A 14,182-nucleotide genomic window follows, 5' to 3' on the forward strand; every position below is an offset into this window, starting at 1 on the left:
ATCCAAGCAAGATGAAGCTGTTGAAAGTTTCAATCTCTTCTCCATTCATCATGATGTTGCCTATCAGTCCAGTGGTAAGAATCGTTGTTTTCTTGACATTGAGTTGCTATCTATATCAAGGTTTCATTTCTTGATCTTCTGCAACAAATGCTTCACATCCTCCTTACTTTCAGCAAGCAAGGTTAGGTCATCTATATAATGCAGGTTATTGATGAGTCTCCCTCCAATCCCGATGCCACATTCCTCTTCTTATAGTCTGACTTCTAGAATAATTTGCTCAGCATACAGATTAAATAGGTATGAAGAAAGAATACAAGCCTGACACATTCCCTTCTTAATTTTAAAACATGCAGTCTTCCCCTGTTCAGCTGGTGGATTCGGATCGCACACCTTAGGGATTGCAGCACAGTTTCTTACCACTAGGCCACCAGAACTCTAGAGACTGTTAAAGTAGAGAGCCAGAAAAAAGGAGGAAGATGCATTACAATATGGATTATGCTGTGGCTACAAAAAGAGGGCTGAAGCACAGCAGCAACTATGAGGGTGGTTTAGTAGCAGGCAGTGTTTCACTCTGCTGTGTACAGATTTACTGCGTGTCACTACCAACTCAACAGCATCTAACAACATAAAAGTCTTTTTGGAATTTAGTAGGTCGTTTCCTCAATATAATATTTAATAATGGGTTTTGTTTGCCTACAAGTTAGAGAAAATCTAGTCAACAGTGACTTAAGCAAGTTATGGGTTCATATGTCTCATACTCAAAGATTCCACACTGGGCTAGGTGAGGACTAAGACAGTAGTCCTGAAGCATCACAGAGTTGGCTATTTCACATTTTCTTTCCATACTTAATATACAGACCTTCACCTTCATGCTGTAATCCAGATCCTGAGACAAGATCTTTTCCTTTCGCATCTCTGAGTCTGGGTTTTGAGTAAGAAAGAGAGACACTGTAGTACCACCGGGGTTCTATTTATATCTCATTGGAAAAATCTATGTGGCATGACCCATGTAGGTGCAAAAGGATGGTAAGTAGACATTTTACTCAAGAAAGGAAAAATAGGTATGAAATGAAGTTAGGATCATCTAATTTGCAGTGTTTTCCATACCATGTTATTGAGTTGTGTACCTTATAGTCAGATCTGACCCATAGCTAAACTTCCAGTAGGTTCACAGAGGCAATTAATCACATGAAATTGTCCGTTCTTTTCCCACAGAGAAGCTGGTGGCCATATAGAAGTTGTTTTTTTAAATTTTTTTTAATTGTTATTATTATTATTATTATTAATTTCAATGAACATCTACAGAGATTTTGGAATTCCATTCATTCATTGTTGCACTTTTCTCCCCACCCACCCCCACCCCACCCCACTCTTCTCCTTGAAAAGCAAAAGAAAAACTCCTTCATTGGTACACACCACACATCCCCACCCCCACCCCAAGTATACTCCACTCTGCAACCCTCATTCCGGACTCTTATGCATATAGACGTTTTTAAAAACCCACATTAAACACCCAAAACTCTCTAATTTCTAAGTTTGCTTAACTTTTTGGGTTATTTTTTACAGCAATTAAATATGTTGGCAAACTAATTTGTCAAACTATTTTCTAATTTTCCTAGGAAAAGCACAATAAGCAGACTGAATTTACAATTGAAAGTTTGTTAATGACTGTAAATGACCTGTTTTCAGCTGGAACAGAGACAACAACCACCACCCTGAAATATGGACTCCTACTTTTGATGAAGTACCCTGAAGTCAAAGGTATGAGTACAAATGGTGGTCAGGATGAACTTCCGAAAGAAGCTTGACATTACGTTGCTAGAAACTTCTATCTTGTCTCTCTTAGAGAAGACTCATATTTACATTACTAAGGAAACATGTATAATGAGCTCACTTTTGATGAAGAGATAAAAAGATGATGATTTTGCACAAAGGGAGAAACTGATTGAGAGATGGAAAAGAAAATTTGGGCAAAGCAATGCCATAAAGATTTGTTGTACTGTTGATATGTTGTTGTTGTTGTTAGATGCTGTTGAGTTGACTTACTATAACTCACTGTGACCCAATGGACAACTCCTTTCCTGTGCCACCCTTACGATCTCTGCAGCGCTCAAGCCCATTGTGGAAATTGATGTGTCACTCCACCTTGTTGGGAGGCTTCCTCTCTTTCAGTCACCCTCTACTTTTTAAGTATTGTATTTCTTTCCAAGGGCTGGTACCTCTTGACCACATGTCTAAAGTATGTGTGATGAAGTTTAATCACCCTTCCTCTAAGGAACACCTTGGTTGCACTTATGACAAGACAGATTTGTTTGTTCTTTGGCAGTCAATAATATATTCAATACTCTTCACCGATACCACAATCCAAAATCATCAATTCTTTCTTAGTCTTCCTTAATTCATGATTCAACTTTTACATACATAGAAAAAGATCATGGTTTTGTATTATGTGGGAGGGGATTTACATCAGGAAATTTTAAGAAGGATAGTTGGCACTAGGTCTAGTAAAGAAACAATTTCTATTTGATATGGTGGGTAAGTGTTTGGTGGAGCTTCCTGATTAAATCAAGCTTGGAAGCAGGAGTGGCATCCGCTTCTGACATGGCTTGCCTCAGGAAACTATGAACATAGAGAAATGACCAAAGTTATACAAGTGTTCAGGTCTTTTGTTAATAGGGTCAGTATGAGTCGTCTATGACTTGATGGCACTTAACAACAACAACATGGTAGATAAAAGAATTCTGAAGGAAGATAATAGGAAAATGATTAACTATCTTAAGTTTCCTAATAGTTCAAAATTAAAACCAAATTACTATAAAGTCATAACTGACCCATTGTTACCTCTCCATTGAGTTTCCAAAGCTGTAAGTCCCATGGGAGGAGATTTCCCATCTTTCTTCTGCAGAGTTGCTGGTGGATGTGAACAACCAGCAAGGTTTGTGGCCTTTGGAAAAGTGCCTTACCTGAGTGGTTGAAATTACCTAGAAAATTTAGATTTGAAATATTTCTTTTGAAGTCTAAGAAGTACAAAATTTGATATGTGATCTTTTTTCCCTTTATATATTTTTTATTGCTATTAATTTTAATGAAAATTTACAGAGACTTCGGATTTCCATTCATTCATTGTTGCACTTTTCTCCCTGCTCATCCCTCCTCCCCCTAGTTCGCTTTTCTCTTTAAAAAGTAAAAGAAAAACTCTTTCAATGTTATACAATCTCTCCCCGCAGGTCCACCACACTATGCAGCCTTCGTTCTGGACTCCTGTCATGACAGTAATACCTAATCATATATCCCTTTTAAACAGTTTTCTCCCTCATCTGTTTCAATGCAGGATACATTATTTATCCCATCTTTCTCATTCTCTCCCCAACCACAATGTCAGTCCCATTTTACAACAGTGGCACTATGCAGTGATACATAATCTTATCAAAGCATGATGTTTAATTTATCTCAATAATTTAAGAGATAAATACCAAAATTTGCAATAGAATAGAATGAGGAAAATAGAGAGATAAGGGGTATGGGTGTGAGTGAGAGTGTATGTGTGTGTGTTTGTTCATATATGTATTTTATAAAGCATTGCTAGGGGAGCTCTGGTGGCTTAGCAGCAAGGAACTGCAACTACAATCCCAGAGGTGCACGGTTCGAACCCACCAGATGCTCTGCCGGGGAAGGAGGGACAATCTTCTCCTGTACCAGTCAGATCTGATTTGACAGTACACACCCCCCCAAAAAAAAGCATTGCTAATACAAATGTAAGTGATCATGCTATAAGGATATTATTGGATAGAATCAGAAATGGATAAATGAAAAAATAGTTAATTACTTGTTGTTGTTCTTGTTGATTGCCTTTGAGTAGAGCATGACTCATAGCAACTCTACGAACAAAAGGCCTGAAGCCCCTCTACAACTGTTGACATTTATCAAAGTTCATAGAGTTTCTGGAGACATGTTGTTTAGGAAGTGGAAATTGCTAGAATAATTAAAAATGTCTGCCTTTGGGAAGTGGAAGTCATTGTACACACACACTAACACGTATCTATAGATATGATGGCTGCACTCAAGTTTTTAACATCACAGGATTTATCTTTTGATGTAAAAGTATTTGCTTCCTATTTTTCTTTCTGTAAGAATAAGAATTTCTTGTTCTAATCTGTGGCCTAGTCGTAAGAACCTGCAATGCAATCTTAGAGGCATGCAGTTCCAATCCACCAGCTGTTCTCAGAAGAAGAATGGGCAATCTCCTCTTGTGCAATTTATTGCCTCTGAAAACCCACTGGAGAGTCAGCTATGGGTCAGTTCCCACTCAAAAAATCTCAACAACAATCTAATACTTATGTACATGACCTTGTTTGCAATAGGATCTTTGCACATACAATTAGTTAGGAAAAGGGCATTCTGGAGAGCATATGTGCTAATCTAATATTACTGATGTCTTCATAAGAGGAAAAGAGACACAGAGGGAAGACAGCCATTTAAAGGGAAAAGCACAGATTATGGTGATGAGTTTTATGCCAAAAACACTAAGATTTGCCTGAAACCACCAGATGCTGGAATGGATAAATAAGGAAGGGTGTACCCATAGAATCTTCAGAGAGAGATGTCCTTTCAATCTTTGATTTCAGACTGTAATCTTTCAGATCTAAGGGAAAGTAAATTTTTGGTGGTCTAGTGGTAAGGAGCTGTGCTGCCAACCCAAAGGCTTACAGTTTGTATTCACCAGCTTCTCTGCAGTAGAAAGATGGGCAACCTCCTCCTGTGTGATACACAGACTCCGAAAACCTCTGGAGTTGGTTCCAACTTGATGGTACATAACAACAATTATGTACTGTTTATATTTTGAAATACTTAATCACTTTTCCTTACATTACCTAACCTATAGGCTAATCCTTGCCACTGGACCAATAGGGAACATCGTGATAGATGGAGAAAAGATTGAAGTTGTCAGCAATTTCATTTGACTTGGATTCCCAAACAATACCTATGGTAGCAGCAGGCTAGAAATCAAAAGATGTGCCACACTAGGAAAATCTGATGCCAAGATTCTCTCCAAAGTGCTCAGGAGCAGTGATATCAGTTTAAAGACTAAGCGGCCTGATCCAAGCCATGGTCTTTTCAATTGCTTTCTATGACCTGAAAGTTGGACAGTGAATAAAGATGACGGGACAAGAATTGATAACTTTGAGTTGTGAAGATGGATAGATGTACTAAATATTCCACAGACTGCCAAAAGACAAACAAATCTGTCTAGGAGGAAGTGAAACCGGTGGGTTCCTCAGAGGCAAGGATACATTACACTAACGCAAGGATACAAATTACACTATGGGCAATTTGGTAGAAGTTATCAGTCCTTGGAAAAAGACTTCATGTTGGGAAAGGTAAGAGGTGAATCAGATGGGTAGACACAGTGACTGTAGAATGGTCTGGAGCATATCTGAGTTGGTGCAGGATAGGGTTATTTCATACTTGTTATTTATATGGTCATTATAAGTTCTAGGTGACTTAATGGCATCCAAAAACTATTAGAGGCTAATACAGCATATGTACACATTTGCACTAATGCTTAGTTAATTGGAGTGTTAATATGTCTTCTTATAGCAATTATCAATTATCTTGATCTGCCTAAATATTCCTCTAGACATATAATTATGGTGATTTTTTATATACCTTTAGAATTTCTATTACAATAGAAAAATAACAATTTTCAAATTATCATCAATTCTTATTTATATTTTGTTAGCTAAAGTTCAGGAAGAGATTTACCGTGTAATTGGCAGTCACCGAAGCCCCTGCATGCAAGATAGGGGCAACATGCCCTACACAGATGCTGTGGTGCATGAGATCCAGAGATACATTGACCTCCTCCCCACCAGCCTGCCTCATTCTGTGACTCGTGATGTAAAATTCAGAGACTACCTCATCCCCAAGGTAAAACTGGTTGCTTCTGAATTGGACCTCAGTGCTTGTCCAGATTCATGGCATCATTCTAGTCTTCTCCCAATTTAATATTAAAGAAATGAAAATGTCCTATACATTGTAAATGCAGCTTGATAGAGTTTATCTTCTTTCCAATGTGAAACTCCAAAGATTTGTAACAGGTCTTGATACCTAGCAGCGTTAAGACTTCAAAATTGGTTAGGTTTCTTTGTTTTAGATAAGTTAAGCAACTTATATTTCCAAATTACTTCTAGTAGTGGTAGTAGAAATGAAACACTGTCAAAAGAAACATGGGCATGGAGGAATTAAGAAATCCACATGCTTGTCTAAGGCCAGAAGTACACTCAGAAACTACCTGAGAAGACACTATGCATTTACTTCAGAGATTCACTAAGTTCTGTGCAAGCCTGGTTAGGTGTTGGAGTAAGACAACACACAAAGTCATTTTTCAAAGACTGAGTTTTTGAATTTTTTTTTTCACCCTGGCTCCTAGAAAATCTTTGTCAAAGCATTATTTGAACACAAGCTACTCAACAGAAATACATCCAGGAAGGAAATCTTAGCAAAAATAAGCTAATTCATTATAAATAAATAGATGAGATTGTTAACAATTTTAATTTGCTAGGCTTCACAGTCAACACTCTTGGCATCAGCAGCCAAGAAATTAAAAGACATATTGCGATGGCAAAGTCTGCTGTTAGGGACCTCTCCAAAGGACAATGGTGTCACTCTGCAGACTAAGGTGTGCTGATACAGGCTATGGTGTTCACAATCACTTGCTATGCATCAGAGAGCTGGACAATGACTAGGGAGGATAGAAGAAGAATTGACGCCTTTGAGCTAAGGTGCTAGAGAAGAGTATCGAATATACCATGGACTGCTAAGAAAATGAACAGGTTCATTCTAGAGAGGGATAAACCAGGTTGCTCCTTGGAGGCAAGGATTCTGGGGCTTCGCCTGACATACTTTGGACATGTTGAAAAGAGGGATCAGTCCTTGGAGAGGGACGTCATGCTTGGGAGGATGGAGAGAGAGCACTGGAGAGTAAGACCCTCTAGGAGGTGGACTGATTCAGTGACTGGGGTAATGAGAGCAGGTGTGTCAGAAACAGTGTGATTGGCTCAGGACAGAGCAGGGTTTAGGGTTGTTGTACACAGGGTCACTGTGAGTCACAGGTGACTCGATGGCAGGTAACAACAACAACAACAACAACATAACCATAAGAGACATCTAGTGGCCTTGTGGTAAAGAGTTAAACTGTCAGCCCAAAGGCAAGAGGTTCAAATCTGCCAGCTGCTCTACAGAAGAAAGATGAGAAATCTATCCCTATGTGATTAAAAATCTTTTAAAAACCACAGGATATGAACAGACCTTTCACCAAAGAAGACATTCAGATGGCTAACAAGCACAGAAGAAATGTTCAAAATCCCTAGCTCTAAGAGAGATGCAAATCAAAACAACCTTGAGATATCATCTCACCCCAGTCAGAATAGCAAAACTTAACAGAACAGCAAGCAACAAATGCTGGCAAGGTTGTCGAGAAACTGGAACCCTTATTCACTGTTGGTGGAAGTGTAAAATGGTGCAACCACTCTGGAAAGTGATGTGGTGCTTTCTCAAAAATTTGCAAATCGAGATACCATTTGACCCAGCAATTCCACTACTGGGAATATACCCTAAAGAGACCACAGCTGACATCCAAGCAGATATATGCACACCCGTGTTTCTTGTAGCTTTGTTCACAACAGCAAGGAGTTGGAAACAACCCATGTGCCCATCAACAAACAAATGGATAGAGAAACTGCAGAATGGAATATTACTTTTCATTGAAAAACAAGGAAATCATGAAATACTATCCAAAATAAGTGACCCTGGAGGACATTACACTGAGTAAAATATCTCAGTCACAAAAGGACAAATACTGCATGGTCCCACTGTTGTAGAATGGAACTGACATCAGGGTTGGGGTAAGACTGAGAAAAACTGGATAAATTATGTATCCTGCATTGAAACAGAGGATGGAGAAAATAATTTAAAAGTGATATATGGTAGGGTATTATGGTTATCACAAGAGTCCAGAATTAAGGGTGCATAGTGGAGTGTACTCGGGGCCGTGGGAGGGGTGTGGGGGGGATTGTATACCAAAGAAAAAATTTTTTCGTTTACTTTTCAAAGAAAGGAGCGACCTGGCTCATGGGGGTGGGGGGTGATAGGCCTGGGCAGGGAGAAAAGTGCAACAACGAATGAATGGAAATCCAAAATCTATGTAAATGTTCATTAAAATTAATAAAATAAAAAAAGAAAGAACAGGCCCCAGGGTCACTCACTTTATTTGTTTCTGTTTATTTTAGGGTACAACCATATTAGCATCCCTGACTTCTGTGCTTCACAGTGAAAAAGCATTCCCTAACCCAAAGACATTTGACCCTGGTCACTTTCTGGATGAAAGTGGCAATTTTAAGAGGAGTGATTACTTCGTGGCTTTCTCCTCAGGTAATATTTGTATCTGTAATTCAAGGAACAGGCTACATATACATGACCAGTTGAGGCTTTCTGACAGTTCTCTGTTGATGTGCTGTTTTAGTTAGTTTTTTATATTGTCAGCAGGATTTTGCTTGTATGTGATATTAGTGATTTTGTTTGATAGGTATGGAGAACAGGATATAATCCTGATGCACACCTATCCTGATTTTAAACCATGTACTGTTCACTAGTTCTGTTTGGATAATAGTTTCTTTCTTGGTTTAGGTACAATTAAACATTCTGGGATTCCCCTTTTTCTCAATGTTTTTCATTGTATAAAAAGCAATCTGAGTTTGCCTAAAAAACATTGATGAAAATTTGAAATGTCAAAAAGCAGGTCTAGGGTGGAAGGCTAACGTCCTTGATATAAAGATGATTGTTGATCTTGGGAGTTAGCTACAACTAATGTCATTCTGTATAACAAATAGTAACATTGCGAGTCATTCTTCAGTTCCATAATTATTAATATGTTTTAACTCATTGCCAAGACTGATAACACAATTAATTCCCTTGAAGGTTTTCCTCATTTCATTAGCTATATAACAATTACACTCAAGAAATGTTTGTTGAATGAAGGAAACTCATTTAGATAATACATTATCATAAGCATGTTGATTCTTCTATCCATCTTTATACTTAGCCATCCTGCCTTTCACCCATCCATCTATTCATCATTCATCACATAATTAAAGTATATTCTCTGTGTTACAGTTAAAAAAATAATGTTCAAAAAGTATCTAACCTATGTGTTTGTTATTTTTAGGAAAACGAAATTGTTTGGGAGAGGGACTGGCCCGCATGGAGCTGTTTATATTTCTGACCAGCATTTTACAGAAATTTACCTTGAAGCCTCTGGTTGACCCTAAAGACATTGACATTACTCCAGTTAACACTGGATTGGTATCTGTGCCACCCTTCTTCCAGCTCTGCTTTATTCCTGTTTGAAGAAAGGCAGATTCATTAATTATATCTGCACTGTCATTTGCAAATTTCTTCTATGATTCACCTCTTTGCAAACACTAGGGACTCTTGTGAAATCTCTCCACAACTCCCCATATCCTCAAGATCCAATGAAAACTGTACATCCATTAAGGAATTAAAGAGTTGTATGACAAATTTACAGCCTATTTTCTACACCCTTTAAGAGTTGTATTTGCTACCACACAAACATTAATATTTAACTCAATTATTAGCATATTTTCATTTTGAAATAGAGCAGAATTATTAATGTATGTCAATTCAAAGCCACTTTTCTGTGTATTCTAAATATTTAAAAACATTATTATTTGTTGACACATTTTTTTAGACTTTTCATCTTTTGAGCATAATGCAATGAAAAGAAAGAAGAAAGGGAAAAAACCCCTCAAGTGGCCACAGTAGCCATCTTTTTCTTCATAAAGAAAACACTAGAGAAGAAAGAGAAAAGTTCCCTTCCCTGAATATCATCAAGAGTTATTGAAAGTTTCCACTTCAAAGGAAACACATTGTTTTAAGAAGCAGCTCCAACTGGTAGAAAAATAACAAGAGAACTAGCAGTAGGAAAGAATGAACATTAAGTGTTAGAATTAATGACTTCATCTTATTGTTATCATAATCTTTAAATGTTGTTGTTGTTGTTATGTGCCATCGAGTCACTTGCGACTCATAGCGACCCTATGTACAACAGCCCTAAACTCCGCTCTGTCCTGTGCCAATCGCACTGTCTCTGACACTCCCATCCCAATTATCCCAGTCACTGAATCAATCCACCTCCTAGAGGGCCTTCCTCTCCTGCGCCGTCCCTCCACCCTCCCAAGCATGATGTCCCTCTCCAAGGACCGGTCTCTCCTCACAACATGTCCAAAGTATGTTAGACGGAGCCTCAGAATCCTTGCCTCCAAGGAGCCACCCGGTTTAACCCTTTGTAGGACAAATCTGTTTGTTTTCCTAGCAGTCCATGGTATTCTCAATACTCTTCTCCAGCACCACAGCTCAAAGGCATCAATTCTCCTTCTATCCTCCCTGGTCATTGTCCAACTCTCTGATGCATAACAAGTGATTGCGAAGACCATAGCCTGTATCAGACGCACCTTAGTCTCCAGAGAGACACCATTGCTCTTCAGTACTTTGGAGAGGTCCCTAACAGCAGACTTTCCCATGGCAATGCGCCTTTTAATTTCCTGGCTGCTGGTGCCCAAGACTGTTGACTATGGAGCCAAGCAAACTAAAGCTGTGTACAATCTCAATCTCTTCACCATCCATCCTGATGCTGCCAATTGGTCCAGTGGTGAGAATCTTTGTCTTCTTGACATTGAACCTCAATCCATATTGTAGGCTGCAGTCCTTGACACTCTGCAGCAGGCGCTTCAGGTCTTCTTCAGTTTCAGCAAGCAGGGTTGTGCTTAATATAAAAATCTTTAAATAAAGAGTGAAATATTTCTTTTCGTTCTTGTGTCCGTCCACCTTGGATTTAAATATTAACAGAAGTTGATTGTGTGGTCTGTTATTATTCTCTCGAAAAACAATAACCTTTGAAAATATCAGATATTTTTCTTTTTTCCTACTTTCTACGACTTTTTTTTAATATAACATAAATGCGATGTTAATTTGACACTGCCACCTTGAAGTCATTCAGCTTTATGTACTCTCCAGAGCATAAATAACATTTTATATATTTCTTATTATTAATGTTGATGAGAATGCCACCCTATCAAAGGCATGCGGCTTGAACTCAAGACCACCAATGAAAAGTTAAAGTGGACACCCCCTTCCCCTCCATCTCAGCGCCGCAGTTCAGCATGAAGAAGCCAGAGAATCGGCGCCCATATTCCCAAATAGAGAACCCACACAATTTCTTTGTAAAAAGCCCTACTCCCCAAAAATCAACCCAAAACTTTTTTCTTATAGATATTAGACTTACATAAAAAGAGGAGGGAATGATGGTGTAGTATGGTTGTCTTATAAGACTTATATAAGAAGAGGGAGGAATGATAGGGTGGCATTAATAAGTTCAGAATTCTCTATATAGGTATCAGTTATAAAACTATAGTTCTTTTTCTTCAGCCTGCAAAACTAGTTGCTTAGCCTCCAATTCTCTGTTTCCTGTCTTTAGTCATGTAGAGTAGATTGATCTGTCTGTTTACCAGAAGAGGAAATGCATCTATCCTAGATGCTGGTGAAGCTGGTTCTCCAGTCATATGCAAACAGTATCTTAATCTGCCTGTTTACCAGGAAGAGAACTGGGGCCATCCTGAAGATGTAGAAATCACCTTTTCTTACTAACAAAAGTGCCATGTTAAATGAGCTGGAGTTTCACCCCAGTATATAAGGCCATGACCACTCCCAGACGAGGAGGCAGTCTTAGAGGTGACTCGCTGTCTCCCAGATCTGTGAATAAAGTGCATTTATGGATATTGCAGTCCATTTGTCTTATTGGAGACTGACTACGGAAAGAACCCCTTGCGTTCAGCAACATTTTTGGCATCCACAAAGGGATCTTCAGACTCACCTGGTAAGTAAAAACTTCTTGTTTTTGCTTGCTAGGGGATTCTGAATCTCGCGGATAGGAGAACTCCGAGCGCTGGTTTCTCAAACATCTAAAGGGTGCCACTGAGAGACCTTTTGTCTCAAGAGACCTTTGGGAAATCAACTCTTGGCATCCTCCATCGCCTTCGCGAATTCATGCACTTTATCTGGTAACTGCGTGCTTAGTAAAAAACAAACAAACAAACAAACAACCCAAAACAACTCTGTTTTGGCCAGCCCTGGGGAATGCACGTGTGTGCCTGTAACTGGTTACCTGGGAGTGGATTGGCGTGAGCCATCCATTCCAATCTGAGTGGGAATGAGTGAGCCTCCCATTCAGATCTGTGTGGGTAGGTTAGCATGTGCTACCTACAGAGATCTGAGTGAGGGAGTGGGTTAGCACTAGAAGGCCGATTCAAAGTCCTGGGGAGGGCCCTCTTTAAAAGAACTGCCTTCCAGTGGGAAGGATGACAATTTGCTGATGTATATGAAAAGGATCATAAGGGCCAGTCTATTTTGTCAGAGATTTCTGTCACCCAGTTGCATTCCTCAAGCACACGCTGAAGACCCCAAGCAACAGTGACTGTGTAATTCTCAGAAAGACCTATAAACTATTTCTTCTTAAAACTGCTGGAATAGCCCATCAACAAATGAATGGATAGAGAAGCTGTGGCATATTCACACAATGGAGTACTATGCTGCATTGAAAAACAAGGAACTCATGAATTATTATACAAAATGGGTGACCCTGGAGGACATAATGCTGAGGGACAAATGCTACATAATGCCACTGCTGTAAAGCAGGACTGACATCTGGGTTGGGAGACTGAGAAAAGAGGGAATAAATAGTGTGTATTACATTGAGATGAGGGAGAGAACTGTTTAAAAGGGATATATGATTATCCTGTCATGACAGGAGTCCAGAACGAAGGTTGCATAGTGGAGTGGATTTGGGGGGAGGGATTGTATATGAAAGAATTTTTCTTTTACTTTTCAAAAAGAAGAGCAAATTGAGGGAGAGGAGTGGACAGGGAGAAAAGTGCATCAATGAATGAATGGAAATCCAAAGTCTCTGTAAACTTGCATTAAAATGAGTAAAAAAAAGTTATTCTTAAAAAAAAAAAAGAACCTACTAACTGCTCTGCAGTAAAACGATAGACAACCGTCTCCCATGGAATTAACTGCTTTTGAAACCCCACTGGAGGGTCAGCTAAGTGTTGGTTCTAATTCAATTACAGAACAACGTGATGACACAATAACAACAAAGAATTAGAAATAAAAATAAATCCTACAAATGTGTCATGATGGAGGAGAATATGAAGTGGTCAATAATTTCATTTTTCTTGCATCCACAGTCAGTAACCATGGATGTAGCACTCATGAGGTTTAAGAAAACACATAGTTTGACTCTTCATGGATGAGGAAATATAAGTTTAAGATGTTGAAGAGGAGCATCACAATATCGAATATCAACTAAATAGTGATTGCTTCAATTAGTTTTACAAAGGAATTAGATAATATCAGTTAAGTCAATAAGTAGGATAGACGGAGTGGAAGATAATTTCTAATGTATTACAGATACTCATGTTCAATGAAAACATCAAGGATTGTACGATTGAAAAATGTCATACCTATTTACCAGTTACAATTTGTGAGACTGGACAGATTGCATGTATGAAAAATTTTTGAACAGAATGATTAAATCAATAATCAAAATAAAACAGCTGACAATTAACAATATTTGAATGCAGAATTCTGGAAACCAAAAGTTCTTCTTTCCCTACTAAATGCTGTCTTAGCACAAAACATACTAAATTTTAAATAGAAACTGTTTTAAATAACATTTTTCAACAATCTTAAGATTTTAGTTTGTTTCAGTGTTTTGTAATAAAGTCAGAAAACTGGAATGGATATTTCCATTATTTTCAATTAGAAGTAATTTCATACTTCGCAATTCTAAAAAATGTAATCCAGTTATTTTTTTGGTACTTTTCTATTCTATTACTGTGTTATTGCCATTTGATGTATTTCCAACTAAAGGTGGAAAAATGAATTTACAGTAATTAGTAAAAAGAAAATCAATGAATTAGAAAAATTTGGGGAAATTTAAATCTTAGATAAATGAATTTCCATCAAAGAAAGTCATTACATTGTTATAAGGAATCTTCATTTTCTTCTGCTAGCTTTTTAAAGAATATTTTTTAAAAATTATTTTATT

The 14,182-nt window shown here is 38.2% G+C and overlaps 1 protein-coding gene across 2 annotated transcripts in view; it reads left to right on the forward strand.

Moving 5' to 3' along the window:
- Window positions 1–9,405, forward strand: part of LOC102859604 (cytochrome P450 2C19-like) — a 27,224-nt gene extending 17,819 nt beyond the window's left edge. For both annotated transcript variants that reach the window (XM_006880095.1, XM_006880096.1), the window contains 4 exons: window positions 1,620–1,761; window positions 5,741–5,928; window positions 8,289–8,430; window positions 9,224–9,405. In XM_006880095.1, the coding sequence (XP_006880157.1) occupies window positions 1,620–1,761; window positions 5,741–5,928; window positions 8,289–8,430; window positions 9,224–9,405 (654 nt within the window). The remainder of the gene's footprint in view (window positions 1–1,619; window positions 1,762–5,740; window positions 5,929–8,288; window positions 8,431–9,223) is intronic.
- The last annotated feature ends 4,777 nt before the right edge of the window (window positions 9,406–14,182 follow it).

This window comes from Elephantulus edwardii, unplaced genomic scaffold, assembly GCF_000299155.1.
Source record: "Elephantulus edwardii isolate Elephantulus edwardi_28Jun2011 unplaced genomic scaffold, EleEdw1.0 scaffold00006, whole genome shotgun sequence".
NCBI classification, from domain to species: domain Eukaryota; kingdom Metazoa; phylum Chordata; class Mammalia; order Macroscelidea; family Macroscelididae; genus Elephantulus; species Elephantulus edwardii.